This window comes from Callorhinus ursinus, unplaced genomic scaffold, assembly GCF_003265705.2.
Source record: "Callorhinus ursinus isolate GAN/ISIS: 27379988/994484 unplaced genomic scaffold, GSC_fseal_2.0 scaffold10, whole genome shotgun sequence".
Classification (NCBI taxonomy): Eukaryota; Metazoa; Chordata; class Mammalia; order Carnivora; family Otariidae; genus Callorhinus; species Callorhinus ursinus.
In genome coordinates this window covers 71,924,272-71,951,380 of record NW_027397072.1, presented here as the reverse complement: position 1 = coordinate 71,951,380, position 27,109 = coordinate 71,924,272, and the positions used below count along the sequence as shown (strand labels likewise).

The following is a 27,109-nucleotide window of genomic DNA, read 5'->3' as shown; positions in this document are numbered from 1 at the left end:
TGATAGTAGTGGGGGCTGGGAACTAGACACAGGGGGGTTGATAGTAGCGGGGGCTGGGAACTAGAGACAGTTGTGGTTGATAGCAGTGGGGGCTGGGAACTAGAGATAGTCTGGGGCTTGATAGTAGTGGGGGCTGGGAACTAGAGATAGGGGATTGATAGCAGTGGGGGCTGGGAACTAGGCACAGTCAGGAGGGTTGATAGTAGTGGGGGCTGGGAACTAGGCACAGTCAGGGGGGTTGATAGCAGTGGGGGCTGGGAACTAGAGACAGGGTTTGATAGCAGGGGGTGCTGGGAACTAGAGACAGTCAGGGGGTTGATTGCAGTGGGGGCTGGGAACTAGGCACAGTCAGAAGTTGACAGTGGCAGGGTTGGAAGTAGAGTGGTTCTACTTGCACCCTCAGGGAGCCGGACAGAGCAGCTCAGCTCTGTCTGGACAAGTGCCAGGGGTAAGTCAGATCTTTGGCCTTTGCATGTCCATGGCTGGATGCCAGGCAGGCAGCCTCCCCTCTGTCAGCATATGAGACAGCCCTGCGTACTTGGTGTTATAGGTTGAATCGTGTCTCTCCCAAATTCAAATGTGGAAGTCCTAAGCCCCCAGTACCTCAGAATCTGACCTTATATGGACATGAGGTCTTCACAGAGGTAATCATGATAAAATGAGGTCATTAGGATGGATCCAGATCCAGTATGACTGGTGTCCTTATAAAAAGAGGGCAATTCAGAGACAGGCAGATCCACACAGAGAATGCCATGTGAAGGCGAGAGTTCTGTTGTCACAACCAGAAGGCACAACAAGCAGCAAGGAGGGAGGCCTGGAATAGATCCCGCCTTCACAGCCCTCAGGAGGAATAAGCCTGCTGACACCTTGGGTTCAGACTTCTAGGCTCTAGAATGCAGTTTCCATCACATTAGCCCTCCCAGTTTGTGTTATTGGTTGATGGCAGCCCTTTCACATGTAGAGGCTGAGTCTCCACAAACCAGCCTGGGGACAGTGTGGCTGGACACCCTAAGCAGGCCTGGATGGGGAGGGAAGGCAGCACCCCTGTACTCACAAGATGCTAGGTCCTGTGGCCCCCTGGAAGGCTCCATTGTGCATCTTCTCCAGGTGTGCATTTTCCTTGAGCTCCCTGTGGGGAAGGAAGTGTCCTCAGCAGAGTTTGTACTGTCATGTGTTACCAGTCACAGCGGCACGGACACACGTTTGGAGCAGCCTGCCTGCGTGGTGCTCAGCGCTAGAGGGAAAGGGGGGACGGTAGGGAAAGCAGAAAAAGACATGCCAGTGCCGGGCAAACTGTCTAGTTGCTGGAGTATGTGTCTGGCCCCACCTTTCCCCTGCAGGGTCCCCCTCACTAGGTAGAATGTGTTGTCCTACGGCTTCAAAGTGCTCACCCCTCCTGGCCTGGAGTTAGGACAGTTGGCCGCCGTGCAGCTGTGCCAGGATGAAACTGCTGCTCCAGTGTTCAAGGCTGAAGGGCTGAGGTGCAGCCTACTCTGTGTCCTGCACTCTGCCGCCCTGACCATGGAGGTCTCAGAGTTGGCTAATAGTCATCTACTGAAGTTTGCTAATACTTTACTTGAAAAGAAAAAGTTGGGTCCACTCAAAGATAGCCCTTTCATCATGGGAATTGTACCTTTTTTTTTTTTTTCGGGCATGCATTCTCTGTGGGTAGGAAAGGGGAGGAAGAACAGCCTGTGTAGAAAATTGCCCCACACGCTGCATGCCCCACATGGCGTCCTGTGCTGGGTATATGATTGTCGCCAGTATGCATGTTGTGGAAACAAAAGGGTTGAGGGCTACTGTAGTTAAAGCTGTGGCATAACCAAGTGCTGCTATGCAGTAGCTACCTGACGCTTCTGTTACGTGGAGCTCCAAGCAGCTCAGGGTGAACTGCTCAGGATCAGCTAGCTCAGCCTGGCTCTGCCAAGCGGCCTCCTGTCTGGGCCCTGACACTGGGGTCTCCAAGCCCAGGCCCCTCTCTGGGTGGACAAGAGAGCAGAGAGAAGAGTTCCTGGGCTCAGGCTTGCTGGCCTTCTTTTGAGCACTTTCATTCTGTAAGAGAAGAGTGGTGCCTCAAAGAGCCTTCTGGAACATGCCTCCATTGTTGGTGTGGTGATTTCAAGCATGAGAGCATGATTCTTCTGCATCACCATTACAGTGTTGGATAGCAGAACAAATAGACCGACACCTGCTCTCCCCTCCCCTGCAGGATGCTTAGGTATCATGGCTCATCTCATAGCTCTACATCTTCTTTGTTGTCTTTCTGCATGTCTCCACATCACGGGCTGCCATTTAAAAACTACAAAACCCCCTGTATCTTGCTCCCTGGGCGGCTGTTTTCCACATGCTTCTACTAAGCGTTTTCCTTGGAAATCCTCAGCCCTTCCATCAGAAGGTACCCATCAGTCTTATATAGTTCCATCCCCTGAGTATATTTCCACTTTCAAAGAGATGAGGTTGTCAGAGTCAATTGCTGTTTAAAATCTAAATCAAAAGAAAATTTCTTTTCCAAACCTCCATGGCTCTTCTTCCTGATTTGGTTTGTTTTAATTATGTTCTGTAATGGTCATAAATCATTGAAACGGGGCTCTGTGAGCAAATAATCCTCATGTCAGCCAGGTCAAATTAATTGTTCAAATTTCATGACAGAGCATTTCACATGTTTTATTAAAACTCAGATCTTTCCGTGTACTGATAATTCTGCATCATGTAACTCAGTTAAAAATAAATTTGTCTACCACGTTTTCCTGGGGGTCACTTTCATCTTCCCAAGTGACACAGCCCTCCAGGTATGAGAAGCACAGGCAGGATAACCTCTTGAAGCACAGTGGGAGAACCTCCAAACTCCACCCAAAACATTCATAAGTGGGGTGCTCTGGGAATGGTAGGGACTGACTCTCAGAACCCTGGAGGTGTCTGAGGGCAACCCCCTGGTGCTGCTTCTCTCCACCCTATCTTGCCTTAATAAATAGGAAGTTTGAGAACTTTGCAGGGCCTTGGTGTCATCATTCTGAACAACTTAGAACAGGCCCACGTATGAGGAAGGTGTCAGAAACTGGGTTGAATGTATAGTTTGAAAATTTTGCTTGGCCGTTTTAAAACCTACCTCCCCTTCCCTGCTTTGATCCTTCAATGGGCCTCCTTGCCCGTGGAAGAGAATTCAGACTCTTTTCCATTGCCTCTGAGTTCTGCATGATTTGTTCCTGCTCCATGTCCAGGTTTGTCTCATACCCATTTCCCCTTGCTGATGACCCTCTAGCCACACTGTCCTCCTCTCGATTCTTGGAGCTTACAACTTCTTTTCTTTGCACATCCTACTTCCTCTTCCTGTGATGTACTTCCCCTCACTATTGCCATGGTTGACTCTTTGTCATCCTCTAGGCTCAGCCTAAATTTCATGTCCGTGGTGAAGCTATCCCTGGGCACCTAACCTAAAGTCAGTCAGGCCCTGTACTCTCGCAGATCTCAGTAATGGATTATTTCCTTCATAGGATATATCCCTATCTGCAATAACTTCATTTATTTACTTGTCTTTTTGTCTGTGTCTTCTGCTAGAAGAGAAACTTCATGAGGGCAGGGACTCTTTCCACTCTGCCGTCTCAGACCCAGCTCCTAACGTGGTGCCTAATATATTGGTGATTCTTAATAAATGTTATTGGGGGACGCCTGGGTGGCTCAGTCGTTAAGCGTCTGCCTTCGGCTCAGGTCATGATCCCAGGGTCTTGGGATCGAGTCCCACATCGGGCTCCCTGCTCCGCGGGAAGCCTGCTTCTCCCTCTCCCACTCCCCCTGCTTGTGTTCCCTCTCTCGCTGTGTCTCTCTCTGTCAAATAAATAAAATCTATAAAAAAAAAATAAATGTTATTGGATAAATAAATGAATGAAATTGATTCTTGGCAAACTGATTTGTGTTCTTGGCTTCCTCTTTCTTGCAACAGTGAAGTATGGAAGATACAGAATCTTGACTAATTGGACTTTTTGAAGTTCACACTCATTTAGGCATCATTGAAGCAGTTGGGACACTGCTGACCAAGGCCCTCCTTCCCAAAGTCCTGTTGTCCCTGACTTCCTGAAGATGTCCTCTGCTGGTGTCCCTCCCACTCTGTTTGCTTTTGCTCTGGCTTCTCCTCCTTTCTTGTTGTCCCCCAATTTTATATTCAGTTCTCTTAGCTCCCCGCCTCGTCCAGGTGACCTCAGCCATGAAGGCCTTCAGTCACCCCCTGTATTCAGAGAGCTGGTGTCTGTTGCTAGCCCTGCACCCCCACCCCCAACTTCTGTCCTTTCTGCTAGCAGATGAACCTTCTTTAAGTGTCCCTCACACTTCGCATCCTAGAACTTTCAACAGCTTCTCATTTTTTACAGAAGAGAGTCCAAATTCTTTACTGTGGCACCTGAGGCCCTTACTGCTTTGTCCCTAACTCACACCTAGAACTTTCTAAAAGGTACTGTGTCCTGTTCTGTGAACACATGCTTCCACCTCTGGGCCATTCTCTTTGTCGTCCTCTGCTTGGAATGCATTTTCCTTCTCTCTTTGCCTCTCTGACTTAGGCCCAGCTCAAAGTCTATGTCTCTCATGAGATGTTCTCTAATTTTCTTCTCTTCTGCCTTTGAAATCCCAGAGGACTTTACTTCTCTCAGGGGAGGCATCATGCTTTGCCTTCTGTTTTAGTTACTACTTAGTGTACAGTTTATATACCATTTGGCAATGCTTCTTCCTAGGCTCTAAGCTCCTGTGGGGCAAACACTGGGGCTTATTCATCTTCATTTCCACTCCAGATATAGCATGTTCCTCAAACACAGCTGATGCTTGGCAGACCCTTGTTGAGTGAATGAGGCATCTGAAAGTACTGTGCCAGGAGAGGATATGATTTGATTTTGGCAGAACAGATTCAATTGGCTAGAGTGAACTCTTCGTTAAATTCAAGTCAACAAGAAAATGAAGGAAAATTTACTCCATGAGTTCAAGGTACCATTTCTTGAGCACTTGGTATGTGCCAGACTCAGGCTAAGATTATAAAAATATAATCTTATTTATCATTCATTTGTTCATTTGTAGTTAATGAACTGTGCAATGTGATAAATAATAAATGAGCACATACTCTGTGCGAGGCACTGTGTTAAGTACTGAGGATTCAAAACAGACCTTTTCATTTTTGGTGAGGATATCCTTATAAACAAGCCCATTAGCGGCTCTATTTTATGGCTGAGAACACTGTGGCTGGGATAGGTTAAGTCACTTGCTCAAGGTCAAGCTGATAAATACTGGCATTGGAGTTTGAAGCCCAATTGGTGACTCTTAGCTCTGTTCTCTTTGTCACCAAGCTCTGTAGCACGGTATGGATATAATAGAATCTTTGGTTAATATGTATAGTTATATAGTCTATTGTATAGACATGCTACTCAACTTGAGACTGGCAACATCAGCATCTCCTGGGGGCTTGTTATAATTACAAATTCTCAAGCCCTACCCTAGACCCACTGAAGCAAAGTCTCTGGGGGTGGGGCCTAGGAATCTGTGTTTTAACAATCTCCATGTTCTATGTGTGTTAAAGTCTGAGAAGCCCTGGTATAGACTGTGGTTTATACAATTTATTATAAAAGCCTTTTCTTAATCTTGGCTTCAATTGTGCTTTTCAGGTGCTCTTAGTTTTTATTATACCCAACTGTAGGGTGATTGTCACCTCACTCTGTACGTGTTATGGTTCCAGTGGCCCCAGCCCAGCAGGTTTAGTGAATGAACCACTCTTTTAGAAAAGGTACCATTGAAGGAAAGAGAGGTGGGGAACAATGAAGGAAGCAGTTGGTAGGGATGCTCTCCTTGAGTTAAAGGCTGTGAACCCTGGGGACCAGGGTAGGATATGGTGAAAGCACCAGGCCCTCTCACTCTGTGAAAAATGTGCTCCATAATCCCCCCTAACAGTAGGGGGATGGGACCGCGAGTAGGCCTGTTGTGGCTGATTGGGCTGGTACCTGGGGTTACCCGATTTCTTTGCGGTGGGGCTGGGGGAAGAATTTCTTCACTGAAATCGTGCTGCTTCTAACACACCATCAACCTGAGTGAGGGGGCTCGAGAGGGAGGCTGAGAGATGAGACTAAAGTAGGGTGTTGAATATTTTAGCAAACTGTCAACTTTAATGTCTCCAGGCTGCATCTATCTTTGAAATCAGGTGCTCTGGGGTTTCTAGCCAGCCAGTTGCCTAGTAACATGAGTGAAACACTGAGGACTAACCACTTGAAAGTTTATTTTTGTCCTGCGTTAGTTGCTAAAGATTGAATGTGATCTGGTAGCTAGAGTAATACTTCATTTTTATTCATGAGCTGGGGAAATAAGCACATACTTACAGGGAAATCAGCGTTGTCCCGTTGAAGGCATGACTTTGTATTTCTTCAAACCCATTTCCATATAGTTTGCTGAAGTGAGAGGAGAGAGGATTTAGCAGTGAAAGAAGCACATTTTGGAATCACACATTCTTCCTTCTGTGACATTTATTACTAAGATAATTACTGGCATTCACAATATCTAGCTCTGTTTCTCTAACGTTTTGAATTCTAAGGACCTGATGAGATGGAGCTGGTTTTTTTTTTTTCTTCTTCTTTCTATTCTAGTTTGGCTTCACTTCGACCAGTGGCATCACCACCAATTTGTTTGATTATTAAGTGTTTATTAAGTGCCAGGCACTTGATCAGTCATTCTACATGTATTTTGTGACTTAATCCTCATTGTCATTTCCATTATGCTGATGAGAAATCTAAGTCTCAGTGTTGTTGTGTTGCCTCTGCTTTCTGGGTGGCTGAAAGTGCAGGGCAGAGGAAGACTCCAGTACTGAGTTAGCTTTTCTTTTCCTTGGATGAGTATGTGTTTTTGCTAATGCCGTATTTGGCTCCATAACCAAGAAGATTTCAATGCCTGTAAATGGTTCTTTAAGACCAATTAGTGGATAGGGAAATCAGTTTAGTTGGGTGCAATCAGCATTTAGCAAAATGAAATAGAACAGAATAAGACAAAATGGAAAATATTGAAGTGTGTTTCATGTAATTAGGGTAGTATCATTTATGGGATTTTGTTCCACCATTTTTCTATGTTATGTACATAAAAGTGTACATACACATATATAGATAATACATATACATCTGCCCAGAATAAGACCTAAGAGGGTCCCCAAGACAGATGTTGGGAAATGTTGAAGTCAGGAATGAGCTTGGAGAGGATCAAGTGGCACACCTTCATTTTACAAAGAAAGGAAGAGGCTCAGAAAGGAAGGTGACTTGTCTAAAGCCCAGCATAGGCAGAAATGGGACCAGAACATACTTTGTCTTGGGCTATTTCCAGTATATCCCTTTCACTGGTTGTTTTCACTTTTCTTCCCTGAGATATCCACATGGCCCCTCTTCCTCCTCCTGCAGGGCTGTGCTGGATGTCACGTTCTTGGTGCGGCCTTTCCTGGCTGCGCATTTAAACTCCCATCCTCCCTTCCCCCAGCATTCCCACATTCCCATCTCCCCTCTTGGATTTGTGTTTCCTCTGTGGCTTTATCAGCATCTGACCTGTGATTATATCATACTCGTTCATCATCTGCCTTCCCCGGCAGAATGTAAGCTTCAGGAGAGCAAGGATTTCAAACTGTTCTGTTTCTTACAGAATCCCCTGCATCTGGAACAGTGCCTGGCATTTGGGAGGATTACAGTAAATATATGTTAAATGAATTGGATGAACAAATGGGTATATGTAAGATGAATTTCTTACTATAAATCATAGTTAACCAAGCAAGATTGAAAGTCATAGTCTTAGAAATATTTGTGTAAGTTCTTCATGAACCATGATAAAATGTGAGAAAGGGCTATGGTATAACATAAAATTAAGCTCCAGCACCTGGCAAGACCCTAGCTTCCGTTTACAGGGTTGCTGGTAGTTGCATGGCCATGTAGGGATGGGCTGGTGTGTGCGACTTAAGAAACAGTTTAGACACTTTCCCCAGCTGTTCCTGTTCCAGGTGGCTGTTGTCTGCAAGGGTTCTCTAGACTTTGTTAAATAAAACAAGCATGGAATTGTGTCTTGTGTATGTGTAGGTGTGTAGTGTGTATGTGTGTGGGGGGGTCTCTTTACATCAATCCATAGCACACCTGAGACAAAACAGTGTATAGATAAATCTAAGCAGGACTCAGGGTTGAAGCATGATATTTGAACACTGGCATTCAGAAAATAGAGATTACAAAATAATCCATAAAACCTTATTAATTTGAGTTCAGGGTGACCTCATTTTGTAAAACCCCTGGGTCTCTCATGATGCTTGCTACCTGACAGGAGCCCAGCCTGAGGAACAGGCTTCTCTGTCTTCTCATGCTCTCCTGTGCTTTCTTCTGGAATTTTGAATTTACAACTTCACCTATGAGCTCTTAACTGTATTCTGTAAGGGATTCTTGGGTGCCATTTTTTACTAGTTTTCTAGAATTTGAGGGGATAATTACTTGGTTTATCTCTATTGTCTTGTGTAATTACGCACAACATTCTTGTCTCCTTAGCAGCTCAAAAATAGAATTCTTCTTTTTAAAGCATTTTCTAAAAAGATTTTTTATTTATCCATTTGAGACACAGAGATACAGAGAGAGAAAGAGCATGAGGAGGGGGAGAGGCAGAGGGCGAGGGAGAAGCAGGCTCCCTGCTGAGCCAGGAGCCCGACGTGGGGCTCGATTCCAGGACCCTGGGATCATGACCTGAGCCGAAGGCAGACACCTAACCATCTGGGCCACCCAGTCGCCCCTAGAATTCTTTTTTTAATTTTACATTTAGACTATTATTCTTTGGCAGTCCCTTATCATTTGGGGGTTTGAATTCCTTTATAGCAATCTCTTGTAGATGAAGGAATCATATTGGACTTTTCTTTGAACTTCTTTGAAATTGGATTTCTTAAGAGTCTCGGCCAGGGTTTGTCAAAGCATTCCCCTTCATCCACTGACTCAGAATCAACTGGAGCTGCTTGCTGGAAATGCAGACTCAAACCCACTGAGCAGGTGCCCTGCAGAGCTATGGAATCAGAATGTGGTAGTGGTGTTCAGGAATATGCACTTTTATAACAAGCTCTCCCAGTGAGCTTGGGCATGCCAGCTTGGGGCCCTTGCCCTAAGGTACAGCATGGGATGATATAGCTCTCATCATTTCCATATGCAGATCAGATGGTCTGCTGGATAGAACTTAGTCCAGAGTCTGATTCCCTTACTGCTTTCCCTACCTGGTAAGCGATGGAGTTACATGCATAGTGAATTAAGACAGAGTAGCTCCCACTCTGTTTTGAGCAAAGCAAAGCTGCCAGCACTTGTCTGGATGCCCATTTCCCTATCATCCTTATGTGCTGTCCTGATCCTAGTTTTGATACATAATTAGGATTTTATACTTTTTTTTTTTTTTTTTTAAGAGGGGCTTACAATGCCATTGCTCTAAGTGCAGCTTCGTGGTTAAATTTGCGTCTTCAACCCAACTGCTCCCTACTTATTAGCTGAGTTACTTCAGGCAGTTACTTAACCTCTTTGTGTGTTAATTTCCTAATCTGAAAATAGGGATGATAATAATAGTATTGACTTCAAAAGGCTATTGGGTGGATTAAAATGCTAAACCTATGTGAAGCACTTAGAAATAAGTCCTGGAACACAGTAAATGCTTAATGTGTTGCCATTATTATTATTATTATTATTATTATTATTATTATTATTATTTTATAATATTTTGTAGTAGCTACATCTCTCTGACCAGAATAGAGGGAAAGGGTCTCCCTTGCCATGCTCTGGATAGGAGTTCCATGAATTGTAGCAGTCTGTTTAATTGAACTGTTGTCCGCTGGGGTAGGGGCCTTCCTGTTCTTGGTGGAGCAGGTCAGTTTAGTGGCCTGGGCTGCCTCAGATGTACTCACTCTCCAGAGGCCCTCAAACATCTTTGGTCTGTGTTAGCATCATTGACATGCTTGTATTGGGACATTTTTCAGGTCTTTTTAAAAAAAATAGTCTGGGTTCTGTTTGTCCCGACTTTCCAAAGAATGGGGCTCACTGTTTCCTTTTCAGCTGTTTCTCTTCAGCTTTGTTCTTACCAGTTGCACACAATAGAAGGTGTTGCTTTGTTTTAATTAAAACTGGCTTCCTTACTTTGGGGAAGTTACGAATGTGAGTGGGAGGCCTCCTGCTGTCAGGCCCATACAATGATTTAAAATGCCCCTTAAAACATCTGGAGAGTCACTTCAGATAACTTTTTTCCCAAAACATCATGGTGTCAGAATTAAATGAGGATGGCTCCCTTTGCCTTGAGGATGCTGTCACAAGCACAGAAATAATCCCCCCCCAACCTCCTGTATTACAATAGCTGCACCTTACTTTATAGCATTGTCTATGTTCTCTATTCAAATGTCAGTAATTGTGATTCAGAAAGAGAGAATGTCACCTTTTTATTCAAAATAAGGTTCAGGCTTTAGAACTTAATCACAGATGAGACTCTCATTCTGAATGCTGCCTTAAAACAACTCCAAATATTCCTGGGGCTCTAAAAGCATTTCTGGGATTATATTAACAGTATTAGATGATCTGCCATGGTTCCTTTTTGGATCATGTAACCATCTAGTTTTTGGATGATTTTAAAGAAGAAAACTTAATATGTGTTTGCAGATTTGCAGGGTCTCAAAAAGTGGACTCAGGGTTTCTATTTTAGAAAATATACCCCATGGTGATATATCTATAAGCAAATTTTTATCAAATGACTATACAGATACCTACCTATAGAACAGGGATCCTAAATTCATCACGTTCTTCTCCGGTGGTATTTTGCTGGAGTCCTTTTATACCTGAATAATTCCTGTGTATGAAGTGTATGAAGACACTTCTTGAGTGGATGCCTTGGCCATGGTTGTATGAATAACTTGTCACCAGTTCACTGTCACCTGGCTGATCTATTTATGCTGCCATAACCCTAGTTTTAAATGTTCATCAGAATTCCCCCATTTCTGTGGGGCTCACAGACTCAATGGCAAGGAAATCCTTTCTCTGATGTGGGCATAACTCCTGACTTTCAGCAGCACTGAGTTGTTATGTTTTCCTTCAAGTTTCCCTCAGCCAAGTTCATGTCATCTTATTTGACTTCACCATATGTAATAACAAAAAGATGTCAGGCATCCAAAAGAATGATTACAGCAATGGATTATAATATATTGAATAAAATTTTTAAAAAAATCTACTTCCACAGTGATACTTAAAAAAGAGAGAGATCGAGAGAGAAGGAGAGAATTCTTTTTTTTTACAGAAGAGTGCTGGTAATAAATGTAGAAGAATGATGAAATTTAAAACTTCCATTTTGTAACTCCCTGCATAATAACCGAATAATCATTTGATGCTGAAACCGTTAGCTGAAAAGTTGTTGGCCAATGGGCTAGTTGTACCAACTCAAAGTATCCCACTATCGCTTATTATTAATGACAAAGGGAAAAATGTGCCCTTACAATGAAGATGTCTGACAGTCACACTTTAACCAAATGGCCAAGGGGCATGGCATGATGTGCCTTCTGGTTTGATGAACTGGGAGAGACACAGCATGCCCTCTGCAGTGTTCTTGCAGAAATGTTGACCTGAATCTAATCCTGATAATATAGTCAGATGAATCCAGACAACTGGCCTGGGTTCCTTCAAGGAATTGGTGTCATACAGAACAGAGGAAAGTCGGGGAGCAGATCTTCGTGGGTGGGGTAGGTGAGATTGGGAGCACTAAGGGACATAATAGTGAAAATGCAGTGCATAAAATTTTGATTGGATTCTGAGTCAAAAAATTCTATAAAAGACATTTTCATTGGAATGGGGACTGTAGATTGGACAATGTCATTAAATTCATGTTTTTTGTTTGTTTGTTTTTTTGAGGTGTGTGTGTATAATGGTGTAGTTACATAGAATGTCCCTGTTTTGGGGAGTTACATGCTGAAGTATTTAAGGTATGAAGTGTCATAATATCTATAAACTTTTTTTGGATGGTTTGGCCAAAAAGAAATATGTTGCATATACTTACACATATAGAGATGGGGTGGGTGTAGCAAGCTGCTAATAGTTGGTAAATCTAGGTAAGTTGTATAGGGGTGTTATTGGAAAGACAAGTGGAAAGCGACTCCACTTGTCCACTGAAAATTTTAAAAAATATTTAAAAAGAGATGATGAGACATGGTGTTTTCAGGATGGTCTAAAACAAGTGGCTTGCTGAATATTAGCTTTTAATCATGGTGGTGCCATGTAGTTGACACGACGTGGTTGAATTTGTACAAGTATTTATAATCCCATTGGATACACAGAGACAGAGGCACGTCTGGGTGGTGTAACTTGACTAGAGGTCATTAGACACAGGGCCAGGATTAGAACCCAGGCTTTCTGTTTCAACACCCAGCAGTCTCTTCATTGTGGCTTATCACAGGTGCAGCCTGGAAGCTTGCCATCCTTTGCCAGGCATTCTTTCTCTGAGAATTAGTTGTCACAACCTTTCCTTCTCTTTGTGGAGTTCAGACATGAATCAAAGTTGTCTCTTTTTTTGAGACTGGTATGACCAGTCATCTAGAATATTTTAAAGGTGGTGCAGCCACATCCTGCTTGCTCAGGGGGTACATTTCAAGGTAGCCTCTTGAGGAGATTTAATGAAAAGCCAAAGTGGCTATAAGGGACTTAAGAGTATAATGCATAGTTCTAGCATTAACCCCACTGAGCTTCTCCAGCATCAAGTGAAGTGTTTTGTTTTCATTAAATGAGCTCACAGTTGGTAAAGATTTTGGTGGGGGGAGGGCAGGAAAGGTTCCACAAAAAGCAAAATCTCCAATACTACTAATAATGAAGAGAGAAGGCTCCTAATTAGGAAGTTGAACTTTACAGCTGAGAAAATAAAGCTTTCCTCTTTAACTATAATACTCTTTTTCCAACAGGGTGCTCCACAGGATCCTTCACTTACAGAAGGGCCCATTCAGCTGAGAACAAGTGCCAAGCAAATGACTAATCACTCCCCCTCCAGATGAAGGGCTGAGAGTGAGGAGGGGGATGGAAGTCCAATGCCCCCTGGGCCCACTAGGAAAGATGAATCTGCAATCCTCATTAACTTCAGATGTGGGGCAATTATGTCCTGCTGGTAGGCACTATTCTTCTTAAAATCATAACTAACATAAGTTAATGGCCCCATAATAAAAATACTGTGCAGCTCTCATGTGCACATGCTGAAATGTGATGTGTGAAAGGAATCTTCTGTTGTTCCTTGAGTTTGGTGGGTTGGTCCAGTCTTGGTTGCTCACGAGGGCCCTGTGGATCATCCCAACACTCATTTTCTTGTTGACTGTTCTCCACATCTTCTGTCCTTTCATTCATTCCATTTCCACTTCATTCTTATGGCTGTACATTTACCTGGGACAAGTAGCATTTGGGTCCCGATTATTTTTAGATTTAGGTCAAAATCAAAGGAAGTCTTGGATATTTGTGATCTTTGAATAAAGGCTACTCTGTTGGGTGGTTTCTTATTACTTTTGTCAGTTACGTCTAAGCTTTTAATCCTTTATCCCAGCATTCAAGACTCAGCAATCCAATGTCCCTTCCACCTCTGCCATTTATCTAAACCTATTTCCTGTTTCTTAAGCTGGGTGTGTACTCCCCAATAAGTAAGACATATCCTGTTGTCCTCTTTCCCACAGCCATACTTTTGCTCATGATGTCCCCTCACTTAGACTACTCGCTTCCCTTTTCTTGGCATGTGGTACCACATAATGGCTAAGACTGTGATTCTGGAGCCAGATGGAGTCTAAATCCTGACCCTGGGCAAATTACTTAACCCCGTAGTGCCTTGGTTTCCTCATCTAAAAATGGGGCTGACAGTCCCTACCTCATAGGGTTGCTGTGAGATGTAAACAAGTTTTTAAAAAGTAGTTAAAAATAGTGCAGGCATTTACTAAGTGCTGTATAAATATTAGCTGCTATTATCACATTTACCCATACCAATGTTACTGATACTATGAGGTCTAACTCAAGTCTCAGCTCCACCGTGCAGCCTCCTCTGACTTCTCCAGCCCAAGAGGACTTCTCTAAGACTTCTCATTTCTGTGTAACACAAACTCTCACAGTGAATATCTACTGGTTTGTATTATTCTTTCATTAATTTCATGTTTGCCCGCATAATTTCTCTATTTCCTCATAATTGAGATTCTGAACTCCTTGGGGATATGGATCATATGTCTTTTGTGTTCTCACTAAAGAATCCTAAGGTATGTGGTACCTCCCCATGCAGTCTTTGCCCTGTTTCTGACGGCGTGTGATAAATGAGTAGTTCTAGATACATGCAATGGTGAGTTGGAAATACTTTATAAAATACAGCTGGAAGAGCTTTAGTGTGTAAGGGAAGTAGAGGATCAGAAAGACTGTAGAGAAGATTTTTTAGGATCTCCTTTATCTTTCCTGGTGTTTAAGAGCTGCAAGTAAAGAATTTATCTTGGAAAAAAATGTTTTTTTGGTTGCTGCTCTGTATTCCCTTGATCGCAATACTCTGAGCTGGGTCTGCATGGGCTACAGTTTTGTAACATGACAATTAAATGTGTGGAATTATACCTACACAGAGTAAAAAGTACTATTCAAATGCAATATACATTGATACCAATATTTAAAATCCATGATAGAAAAGAGAGTCCTCTGAGATGGTCTCTTCTCTTGCTTCACAACTATCTGCTCATTTTGGGGTCATCCAGTGTGTGCTCTCTCTTTCTTTAAGGGCAAGCTCATTTATTGACTCATTACAACCCTGCCATGGGCTGTAGCCAAAGTAGAAAGAGTGAGAGGGATATGGATGTGGGGAAAAGAATTGAGTATAGGTCATTGGACTTCGGATACAAGTGAGACATGGTGCCCAGAACCCTCCTTCTGAATGGTGGGGCAAAGGCAGGTGCTCCATGTGCAGACGGCAGGGACCCAAGAGGGAAGGAAGTCAGGTAGATGAATGGTGAAGAGAGTAGGTTGGGTTATCTTAGTACAGTTCCCTGTGAACTTTATGTGCATGTGACTCACTTGGGAACTTGCAGATTCTGAGTCAGTAGTTCTGAGTCCCAAGAGTCTGCATGTCTAACCAGCTCTTAGAAGATACAGTAGATGCTGGTCCATGGACCATATTTTGAATAGCAAGGCCTTAGGAAAGAGCATAAAAGGGGTAGGGCCTGTGAGCCTGGTAACCTGATGAGTGATTGTCAAATAAAAAGACACTATTTTCAAGTATTAAGGGAGGTAGGGAATGGGCATAGATGGTGCTCTTCAGAAGCAAAAAATCAGAGAGAGTAAGCGAGTGAATGCAGGTTCTATCGATCAACTGTTCTACCTACTTGGAGAATATCTTTCCAGACTTCTCATTTGAAACTTGAAATTTCTGTGCTCTTTGAACCAGGGCAGCCATTTCCCTCCTGGCTGTCTCTTCCCAGCTTCAGAGCGTTCCACTGATGCAGTGAACAATTTCATCAGTTGGAAATTTGGTCACTGTCAATCCTCAGGGCCCGTCTGATTAATTTTAAACCGAATGGGTCAGTTGGTGGTTGTGTGAACACATGATACAGCTGCAATCCCACACAACTGCTCTCACCGTAGCATTTTAGGTCATAAAGAATGTTACCAGTGAATGGAGAACGTGGTAAAAGATAAGAGCTCACTTCAAGCAAGAAGCAAGAATAGCAGGAGCCTGAATGGCAGAACATGAATCTGGGATTTTACTTACAGTGTTATGGATTCGTTATTCATCCCTTGAAAAGCATTTCCTGGTATGGTGGTTATGTGTAAGTTATCACAAATTTCCCTGGAGGAATAAAATGAGAAATATTTACTTTCCAAATTTTAGCTGCAAATAGGAAACTGTTATGCATAGCAATCAGCCTGGTACTTACAGAATGAAATTAAATTCGGAGGAGAAGATCTTTGTAACATCTGGAAGCTTTTGGATGCCTGTGTTACAGATGCTTCTGTGATTTGGGGCAGGGTGGGGATGTGGGCAGGGAGTGAGTAAAAGTGATTGTTATTAAGGCATAAAGATAAACGCGATAGAAAGGCACTTTGCGAAGACTGTCTTCACATTTAAAAAAATACTGAGTTTGGCTTTTTTGGTAGCACTTTTAGCTGTTGAAGAGTGTCAGAATTTTAAAGCCCCTAACACTATGGAAGAAGTTGCTCTAAAGATGCCTGTTTAAAGATCTAGGGGCCGGGACTAAACTTTCAGGTCTTTTTCATTTATATTTATGTTTCCAGCCTGTCTTGTCCTATTGTATCAATTGCGTTTTTTCTGTTGTATTCTATCCTATTCCTTTTTAGTAATTTGCTCTTGATAGTTCTAGATGGCATCCCTCTACTTTGGAATAGGTTACAACTCAAACACTTTAGGAATATTAATCTCCATATGAGAAATCTATATCCCTCATTATTATTATTTTTAAATATTTTATTTATTTATTTGACAGAGACAGCGAGAGAGGGAACACAAGCAGGGGGAGTGGGAGAGGGAGAAGCAGGCTTCCCTCTGAGCAGGGAGCCCGATGTGGGGCTCGATCCCAGGACCCCGGGAACATGACCTGAGCTGAAGGCAGACGCCAAACGACTGAGCCACCCAGGCGCCCATGTCCCTCATTATTAAAAATCTTTCTTTCTTTAGCTACCTTGTGGTTCAGGCAGTTCTTCCTTATAACTTACTGAAATCATTGAACATGCTTTTCCTTATTGGAGCTACTCAGGTCTCTTCTTCCTCCCACCTTTTATTTAAGCTTCAAAGAAGAGAGAAGCTTCAGTGATAAGGTTAAATTGAAAGATATTTTATGACACAAGAATGGGACTCCTTTAGAGGAGTCCAGGCATCTGGATTTTCCCTAGCCAAGTTTTAAATTCACCTATGCAGGACTGCAGAAACTGACATGAACTTCCTCACACTCTGGTGACAACAGAAGGAAGCCAGGGTTCTCCCCTGGTTCTGATGCTCCTTCTTACCTGTAACTCCAGATCCCACTGAATCCTTGCCCTCTCTGTGGCTGGTGATGGCATTGTAACTTTGACAGCAATGTGTATTGGGGTTGGGGGATGATCACTTGTTTGGGGGGTGAAAATGTTATTTAATAGAGACAATGATTCTTAGATAACAAGGGACTATAATGGTCAAATTTGGTTCTGGGATTTTCGTATGTTTTTCTTTTTTTTTAATATTTTTTGAAAGTGGTTGACACTGCAGATGCTTATGCTTATGTCCTACACAGCCTCGGAGGCCTGGAAAAGCAAAACACCTGGACTAGGAGGCGTTCAGTGTTAGAGCTGCCAAAGGAGCTATGCTTGTTGGGCCAGCAGCAGCTCCTGTAGGAGGCCCCAGGGCAAGGCTGTACAGATGACGCCAAACACCACACCCAGACAGATGTCCTCCTGTCCGTCTCCTTTTTTTTTTTTTGAAGTGGTGGGGTTTGTGGACTTCCACCCTCTGGAGATTTTATGAAATTTAACTTATCAGGAAGAACAGATGACGTCTGTGTTAGAGGGATTTAAATTTTTCTGTGTGAATAAGTGACTCCTTGACCTGTAAGAAGATCCATAGTGATCAGTTTATAGATTGTATCAAGTTTCAGGAATTTTGGTTTTGCTGGCAAGGCAATGAATCTGCTGGGTTACCGTGGGTACTCAACTTATAATTCTAACTAGGAGACTTAATAAGATTTAATGGGAAATAGAAAACAGTGATTTAGTTTATATGGCCCAGTGCCTACCTCAAGGCAATACTTAAAAAGTTTTCACTTAATGCATAAAGAACAAATGAGATGAAGGAAATCAGTAATTCTTAACCAGGGATGGGTGTTGAATCAGAATTGCCTCTCCTACTTTCACCTGGGCTCTGTCTGTATCACCACCTCACCTTAGAGATTCCAATTTACCCTTTTTCAAGTGTCATGACCCCCCTCACCATTCCCACTGTCAGTTTTGAAAATCCTTGCAAAGGGGGTGATATTCTTCTCATGTGCTTTCTGGAGAGTGAAAATGTTGGGAGCCAGTTACACGGGTTCTGAAAGCACCCAGCCTCATGGCTGACAAGAAATGCTGATTAAATTTTAATCAGAATGCTGAAGACAGATGTGCAAATAATGCTAAATATATAGTTAAAAAATTCTTCCCAACATTTTAATTGTTTTGATTTTCATCAGATACCCAATTTCCCTCCCCAGTTGCTCAAAAAGGAAAAATCCTCACAGGTATTTTAACCGGGGGAGATTTCTAAATGCTCCAGGCTCGATGTACACCAGGTTTTTGGTGTTCTGGATCAGTCTGTAAAGAGAGAAGGAGCAGTTTAAGAAATGTGTATTGTTTGGAATGTACAAGACCATCATTACCAGAGGATGCTGGCTGAAAATGGCATCAGCAAAAATCAAGGGACTTCGTATGCTGGAGGGGAGCTCTTGAGAGCCTGGGGATAAAAACTGCATGGTGAAAGCCAGTTGGCTCTTGCCAGGAAGCTCTGCTCTCAACCTCTTGCTGAGGCAGGTATAAACATCATAGCTGGGAATCTGTTCCATCCCACTCGGTGAGGCAGCACCAACTTCCAGGACTCCCGGCTCTCACCATGGAGCCTACACACTGGGGGTGATGGGAGATTCCACTCCCAGGGTAGATGAGCAAATTGGCTACTCTCCCTTATAGGCAAACTGGACTTCTTCATACTTGGCTGGCAGCCACGCTGACCAATGATCCAGACAGGTCCTCAGTCTTTGGATCAGTCTGGGGGCTTGGATTTGGGGGGATTTATGCCCATTGTTATAGATAATTTGTTGTGTGATGATGTGCAGCCTCCTAACTTCCCTGAGCTAGTGTGACCTTCTATAATTTTGGAATAATAATATGCACTCTTTCTACCTCATAGGTTGGTATGTAGTGAGTAATAGACTAGGTAGAGATAATGTCGGAGGCAGGGCTCTGTATAGTAATAAAAGTACAGCTATGACTCCACAGTGGTGTGATTGCCCTTCTCCCTACTTTTCCAGGGACTTTGACCCTTTAAGAAGTAGCCAGAGTTGCCTGTCTACTTTGGATTCAATAAAAGGCCAGCAAATGCCTTTGACTCTCTTACCCCATGCCACAACCACCTGAAGAAATGATAGTTACTCTTGTTCTAGAGAGAAAATATAGTGTATTGGTAAGTTAGAGGGGCTCTGCAGTCAGTTTGGTTTTACTAATTGTATGACCTTGGATACATCATTTAAAGCTCTGTTTCTTCATAGGGTAGTTTTTGAGAAGTAAAAGTGTGTTTCTGGCTCATAGTAAAGCTTCAACCAGTCTTAACAATTATTATCATAGTTGATGAAACCAGGATGTTGAATAATTTGTCTCTAGTCACACAGCTGAGAAGTAGCCCCACTTGGAAGTGAACTCAGTTTTTTGGACTCTGAGTCTAGTGTTTGTTCCCCCTTACTATACTTACCCACCATTTGTGCCTATTTCCATCTTTTATGTTCTTTTGATTCTTTAGAGGTGAGTGATGTTTTGTTGTAATTATTTTTATAACAACTTAGTCAAGCAATCATGGGTCATATAAGGCATTATGTAGGTAGGTGGAAGGAACTTTTAAAGATCTTTTGGGGTCTGACCTTAAACTACTCATCCATACATGCCCTCACTCAACAAACATTTATTAAGCACCTACATGTGCCAGGCATTGTTCTAGGTACTGGGGTTACAGCTGTGAATGAAGAGAGCCTGTATGGAGCTAACATCCTAGTCTCAGGGCCTTCCTTTGGAAAAGTCCATAAACTTCCCTTAGAGCATTTTATTTTTCTTTCTGTTGCATCATGAGCACTGTAATCTTAAGCTGTTCTGGTGGTTCTCAGTATAAGCTGTGCTTCGTCATCACTTGGGCGGATTTCTAGGTCTGGGATAGTACTGTCATCTGTAATGGTGATGGCCTCCTCTCCCTTCCACTTCCCCCTCCCCACCCAAATTCTCCTTCATAGCCAAGTCCAGACTATATAATCTGCATTTGAATACCCATTATTTTGGATTTCCCCATAGTCAGTTGGTGAGGTAGTCTCACCTCCCTGAGTGTACTGTCATCTTCTGGGGAAGATTTATATTTTACCTCGTCTGTATTCCAGCAGCACTTGACCCTTGGTTGGACATGTGGTGGGTACTCACATACTTATCAATCAGTTATTCTCTTTAGATAATTGCTAATTGGACCATTCATAGGGAGGCCTTGTGGTGTGGTGGGAAATGCACAAGCTTTGAAGAAAGAGAGGCAGGGGTGGAAACTCAGCCCTGCCATTGTCTACGATGCCACACTGGTCCAGTTACTGACCTCTCTGAGCCTCCCTTCCTTCCCTCGGACAAAAGAGAGAACTACTCGACTTTGCAGGGAAACTGTGAGGATTAACACAACCTAGAGGAAATAAACGCCAGACACAAGTGTGCAGAAAATGTTTGTTGCTAATATCCTTCCCTTTCCCTTAACTTTCAAAACTCCCATGCAGGTGACATTTTTAGAAGCTCAGGTTTGAACCAAATAAGGCAGCAGTAAGAAGCCTGGTTTGGGAGTCACACGACCCAATTCCTAGCCTCAGCTCTAGCACTGACTTGCTGTGTGTCATCAGGCAAGTCAGTTAACCTCTTTGGGTTTGAGGTTCATCATCTGAAAACTGAATCAAGCCAGTCTTCACCCCTCTTTTTTGTATATTGGAGGAAAATAATAATTTGGAAGGGACTGTTTTTAAGAATCAATTCTAAACCATCACCATAACAATGACAAACCGCATACACATGTCCAGCACAGGGTTTTACATGGTAGATTTCCAAGAATCATTTACTAAATAAATGAACAGTCTTCAATGAACTAATTCATGATCTCTAAGTTCCCTTTCAAATTTCCCCACTATCCCAGGGAATTCATTCCCTCCCTTTCATAAGGTAAGAGCTACTTGGCAGGACTCCACAATGTCAATTTTAATTTCCAACTTTGTGTTGTGATGTTTCAGAGTTTGTACAGCTCCCAGGGAGAAGCAGTTGTCACCATGGCAACCCTCAGGCCACTGCAGTGAGAGAAATTAGTGCCTGCCCAGACCTAGTAATTGCTGTAGTCTTTTCCTCTTGGATTCCTAGCAGTGGCTGCTTGAATACAAATACTGAGTGGGCTCCAGCCAGCAAGGGTAATAGTGTACAGCAATAAACTATCTATTAGCTGATGCTTACATTTCAGACAAATTGAGGAGGTTGTCAAAGGCATTAGCTTCTACCTTTTCCAGAGAATCACTCTGAGAGATTTCTCTAGGGGAGAGGGAGAGAGAAAAAAAGAAGAAACATGAAAGAAATGACCATGCATGCATCATAATAAGCTGTGTGTGTGACCCAACAACTGGGGGCTCCAGTGTGTCCTTTTAAAAAAGAACAGGGATGTCTCACATTGTCCTCACATCATAAAGTGTCACCATCTCCCTTTAGGAGCATTGATGGGCGTCTATAACCCAGGTGCAGTTGAAATGCAGGTTTCAGTAACCCCTGTTTATGTGACAGGTTTTTTTCTTGTGACTCAGAGTCACAGATTGTTAGAAGTTCTAGTTAGATTGTTAGAAAATCTAGTCAGATCAGCTTTGGAATTTGAGAGTCTCCAGAGGAGAGTCAAAAAGTGCTTATGGGAAGGCTCAGGACCAGGATCTGGATGTCTGAATTCCCAACTCCATCACTCTGGTGAGGTTTTAATTTGCGTTGCTTTCATTGTTTCATAACTCTTTCTCCTTTTCCCAAAATCCTGCTCTGAGGCAATTGCAAGGTGGTCAACTTCTGCACATAGTGTACTTTTTGGGTTGTAACTGTCTATTTGACCATTTTTCTCTTTTAGCAAATTGAGGACAAGGAGTATATCCTGTTCACTTCTGAATCTGTGGTGACTTCATACTGCCTGGTGCACAGAGTATGAATGAATGAATGGATTAATGAATGGAGTTTTTTTTTTTTTTTAAGATTTTATGTATTTATTTATTTTAGAGAGAGAGTGAACGGGGGGGAGGGGCAGAGGGAGACACAGAGAATCCCAAGCAGACTCCAAGCCAAGTGTAGAGCCTGACGTGAGGCTCGATCTCATGACCCCGAGATCTCAACCTGAGCTGAAACCAAGAGTCAGATGCCCAACCAGCTGAGCCACCCAGGCACCTGTGAATGGATTTTTTTAAAAGACACAAACATAAAGGAACCAGCTTTGTCATATACCATCCCAGGCACGCAAGTAATGTCAATGTTACCCTAAAATCCCAACATAACCTACCATTTGCTACCAGCTGAGAAAAAAGTCTCAAATTCACAAATTGTACATTTGAGTGTTTCTAAGGTTAACATTCACTGAAGCCTTCAGACTTGAGAGCTTTAGCCCACAGAAAGGCTGAGCCTAAGGCAATTAATGTCTTTTATGAACAACACAGTAATGGATTGTTCCTGGACTGATTCATTTTATTTGTACCTAATGGTTTGTTTCTTTAGCTATGGCTACTTTTCTCATGTGGAAGTGTAATGCATTAAAAGTTATCAAAACTCAACATTCAAACTTGAGAGAAGAATAAGGGTTAGATTCAAGGAGACTGACATTTCTGTAATTCTTGGGGATTATTTTTAATATCCTCATTGCTTGCTAATCCCCTAAAGAACAGTCAGAGACTCCCCAAGGAGCTAGGATTGATGATGCAGCATCTTTAGAGATGTAAATTGGCTTCAAAAGCCCCATGGATTGTTAAGATCAGAGATGCCCTCTAGGAACTAAATGACCTTTGAGGTCCTTTCACACAGACTAACATTAAGAAGGATGCTGGAATACTGGGCTCCTGACAAAGTTCTCTCTCATGTATAGTGTCTTACGCCCTGGAGGCTGAGACCCAGGGAGAATGGATTGAAGTTACATCTGACACAAATGTGAGATCACGCTGTATTATTGGGTTGCTTTGCACTTTTGATAAAGTCCTTTTATCAATACAGCTATAAATACTGTGTGTCATACACTTATTATATTTTAGATATAAAGATTATCTTCTGATGTACAATAAACCTCCAACACATTTTCTTCTGTGTGGGTGTTATCTAAAAATGTGTCACAAGGGAATAACTGCTCTAGCAGGAGAATTTTTGTGATTGGAATCTATTTTCTTTTCTACTTGAGAAGTTTATCATCACTTATCAAAATGCATTCAGTTCATTGAAGCAAGGTTAATTATCCAGAATTTAATGACTCTTGAAAATCATACTTTTCTTCAAAGGTCCCTAGATATTTATTTGTATTATAAAGATAAAAATACTGGGGTTTCTTTAACACAGTTTCTCTCCTAGAAACAATACCCCTTTTCAACTATGTTTTCCCTTACAAAAATTTTATTATTCCAATTATGAATGTCTTGGTATGCAGTATCTTACTTACATTTTTATGACTTCATTAAGTCCTCTGAAAGCTTGAGATGGGATTAGTTTGATAGGGAGATAGGTGAGTGACCTAGAAAAGAAGAGAGGAAAGCCAAGAGTTTAATATTTAAGACTGGGTACCTTTTAAGTTCATGAATAAAATGTGTGTGCACGCGTGCAAATGTGTGTGAATACAGAATTCCAACGACTGAATTCCGGTGGAGAATTCTAACTTACATCAATAACGAGATGTGCCATGACTCACACTTGGTGTTTATCAAAGAGTGTGTTATTTTGTAAGTAAGATCCCAAACTTTGGGCTCAGACACACCTGGGTTCAAATCCCCACTCTCTCACTACCTGGTCAGGTGATCCTGAGGATGGTATGTAGGCCCTCTATTTCTTCATCTATAAAATCTATAAATCTTCATCTATAAAATTGGAATAATAATAACTGCTTCACAGGGTTGTTATGATGACTAATCAAGATAAGCCATGTAAAGAACAGGGCTTGGCACCAAGTAAATAGTTGATAAATAGTTCTAGAGTGGCCGCATAGGCCTGGTTGGGAAGAGGGAAAAGAAACTGTCTTGGGTAAAGTGGGGAAGTGACTGGTGAAAATACAATTGGAAACGAGGCAGGAGAAGGGAAGATTCACTAGGAACATGTTCCTCTTTTGAGCTATACCATCTTCCCCAGACAGTTGATTTCAGTATCTTCCCAACCAGACCAGATGGCTGCTATGATAGCTCAATTACATTGGCATCTCATGCCATTTTGGGGGAATATCTATAGAACATTTCTTTCAGGCACTCACCTATATTCAGAGGAACAATCTAAGTGTTCTTGAATTGAGGTAAAGGTTATCCATTACATAAAAGTTGAGAGAAGAGCAATTAATTCAGCAATAGCAAAAGCAGAACAGGATGATGAACACCTGCTAAAGGAAAATAGACTTAAGATAACTCAGAAGAAAGCATCTGCAAAGCAGGGATGAATGTCCAACCAACATTTATCAAGCATCTACAGTGGTTCAGGGTTTTGGACCACATACTGGCAGAGAGGAGGGGAGTGGATGAGGACGTTTCAGGTGGGAAGTGAGTATCAGAAATTTGAGAGTAGAGGTGGGAGATGCTGCCTTGCTTTTCACGTGTCTACAAAGCAGACTGTCTTGGTTGCCAGGAAAGAACACCTTCGGCATCAGGAGTGTATTTGAATCGGGGAGATGTTTTACAGTCTCAGAACCTTACTGGATTAAGGTGCTATGTAAGTTGTGCACTCCCGCCTGTAACCTTATTTTATCCACGCAACGATGGTGTGAGGTGGGTATTTCCCTTTGATAGCAAAAGAACTAGATCACAAAGAGATTCGGTAGCCTGAACAAAGTAACATGACCAAGCAGACTGAGCCCAAATAGTCTTTCTGTGGTGTGATATTGGGCCAAAGTATGTGATTCCTAACCCAGTCTCTTTCTCCCCCCACCCCAAACTTTATTGAGGAATAATGACAAATATAATTGTGTATACTTATTTAAGATATTTACTTATTTGTCAGAGAGAAAGAGCGTGCGCACACTCACAAGCAGGGGGAGCAGCAGGCAGAGGGAGAAGCAGGCTCCCTGCTGAGCAGAGAGCCAGACGTGGGACTTGATCCCAGGACCCTGGGATCATGACCTGAGCCAAAGGCAGACGCTTAACCAACTGAGCCACCCAGGCGTCCCATAATTGTATATACTTAAAGTGTATAGTGTGGTGATTTGATATACACATACGTTGTGGAATCATTACAAAAATTAAGAAAATAAACACCTGTCACCTCACATAGTTAACTCTTTTTTGGGGGAGGGTGAGAACATTTAAAATCTACTCTCATTAGATCATTGGAAGATAGTCTTATAACTCAAAGTTTGTGCCCTTTGATCTATAGCTCCTCATATCCCCCTCCCCGCAGCCCCTGGCACCCATGATTCTCTTCCCTGTTTGTAGGAAATTGGCTGTTTTTCTTTTTTTAGATTCCATGTATAAGTGATACCTTATAGTATTTGTCTTTTTCTGTCTGGCTTATTTCACTTGGCATAATGCCCTCCAGATGCATCTATGCTATCACAAATGGCAGGATTTCCTTCTTTTTTTATGGCTGAAAAATATTCCTTTGTGTGTGTGTGTGTGTATTTACCACATTTTTAAAATTCATTCATCAATTGAAGGACCCTTCGGTTGTTTCTATATCTTGGCTGTTTTGAATACTACTGGAGTGAACGTGGGTTGCAGATAGCTCTTAGAGATAGTGATTTTATTTCCTTCTGGTCTATACAGGTAACCCACTCTCTGTCAGTGAGCAAGGTGGAGGGACAGGCATTGTAATCTTGTTTCTCTTGAGAAGAGAAATGCTGCACTCTTGCAATTTCTCCTGCAGAGCTGCTTACCAACAGTTCTTCTCTAGGGGCTAATGCAAAGAAATTTCATTTCAGAGAAATGCTTTTACTCAACAGTCTCTTAGAGATGGTACAACCTAGAGGAAGTAATCCAAACTTGGTCCTCTGATTTTATTCCTGAAGACAGTCCCACCAAGCACATTGTTCAATACCCAAACTTATTTAACAAGACATCCAAGAAGAACAGGGACAGTGCGGGGAGAAATCTTCTTACGATGGCACATTTGCTTCTTATATTTCTTCTGGAATCATGTCTGCTTGGCTTACTGATTAAAAACACAGTTTTATTGCTCTCTGCACTGCCAAGTCAATAAATTTCCAGAAGAGAAAGCTGTATTCTACTGTACCCCATGCAACATCAATAAAACTGACAGCCAAATTCTGATTCCAGAATCTTTATTGCTGGGGATAATGCAGTACAGAACATATTTTGGAGAGTGTTTACATAAAAGCTTAAAACGAACCCTTCAGAGCTGTTTATTCATGCAAATGGAACCCAGAAGCTGGAGCCTCTCAGCAAGCAGCCTCCTCCTCCAAAAGCGAGCATAGTGTGGCTCCCAGGAGAGCAGTTTGGCTCAGGTTTGACCAGGGAGGTTGCCTGAGCTTTTGATTGATGTAGGGATGAGGGATGAGGAGCAAAGGTTGGACAGAAGTGAGAGAAGCTGTAGATCATGCCCTGGCTGTCCCCAGTGACTACAGAACAGCCCTAGTGCAAGATGAAATTTTGCAGCTGATGTTGATGCTGCAGATCAGGAAAGGCAGGAGTAATGAGAATAAAAATAAAGTTCTTACCATAAAGGAGCCACTGAGCAAATAGCAGGTAGCTTTGTGGATGTGGCTGGGGCAAGGACGAGGCCTGGGGGCCAGAGAATGGGGAGACAGGTGGGTGAGGCAGGTGTACCAAGCTTTTGCCACTAGATGTATTCTCATGAAGTGAGGTGCAGAATGTGGTTCTATGAATCCAAAGCTGTTTTTCCCACTGACTTATATTTTTATTTTAGAAATGTCATGCCTTCTTTCCTGATTCATCTTCAATTGGCAGCAGTTTCTAAGCAGATTTGCCAATAACCATTTGAACGTACTCCCTTTGAAGGTGCTCCCTTCTCTGATGGGTGCTTTTATGAGGCCAGAAATTTTTAGCAACGTGAACAACTGTCTCCAAATCCACCCTGTGATTCTACTTCTGTATACATCCCAGAGAAATTCTGACACTGATACTTAAGGGAACCTGTGTAAGGATTTTCTTCAAGGCATTGTGGCAGCAGGGGGGGTTGGAGGCAAA

At 42.5% G+C, this 27,109-nt stretch overlaps 2 protein-coding genes across 3 annotated transcripts in view; one reads left to right on the top strand and one right to left on the bottom strand.

Moving 5' to 3' along the window:
* Positions 1 to 13,226, top strand: part of GTF2A1L (general transcription factor IIA subunit 1 like) — a 76,897-nt gene extending 63,671 nt beyond the window's left edge. Inside the window, exon 9 of the mRNA XM_073897747.1 lies at positions 12,923 to 13,226. Within this exon, the coding sequence (XP_073753848.1) occupies positions 12,923 to 13,012 (90 nt within the window). The 3' untranslated portion in view covers positions 13,013 to 13,226. The remainder of the gene's footprint in view (positions 1 to 12,922) is intronic.
* The window catches only part of LHCGR (luteinizing hormone/choriogonadotropin receptor), a 55,102-nt gene that overhangs the window by 12,592 nt on the left and 15,401 nt on the right, over positions 1 to 27,109 (bottom strand). The window contains exons 2-8 of one of the 2 annotated variants that reach the window (XM_025868744.2): positions 23,413 to 23,484; positions 21,207 to 21,281; positions 18,222 to 18,296; positions 15,896 to 15,970; positions 15,730 to 15,807; positions 6,342 to 6,410; positions 1,055 to 1,129 (exon numbers count right to left, since the gene is read on the bottom strand). In XM_025868744.2, coding sequence (XP_025724529.1) covers positions 1,055 to 1,129; positions 6,342 to 6,410; positions 15,730 to 15,807; positions 15,896 to 15,970; positions 18,222 to 18,296; positions 21,207 to 21,281; positions 23,413 to 23,484 — 519 coding nt within the window. The remainder of the gene's footprint in view (positions 1 to 1,054; positions 1,130 to 6,341; positions 6,411 to 15,729; positions 15,808 to 15,895; positions 15,971 to 18,221; positions 18,297 to 21,206; positions 21,282 to 23,412; positions 23,485 to 27,109) is intronic. The other variant, XM_073897746.1, reaches the window with a different exon arrangement.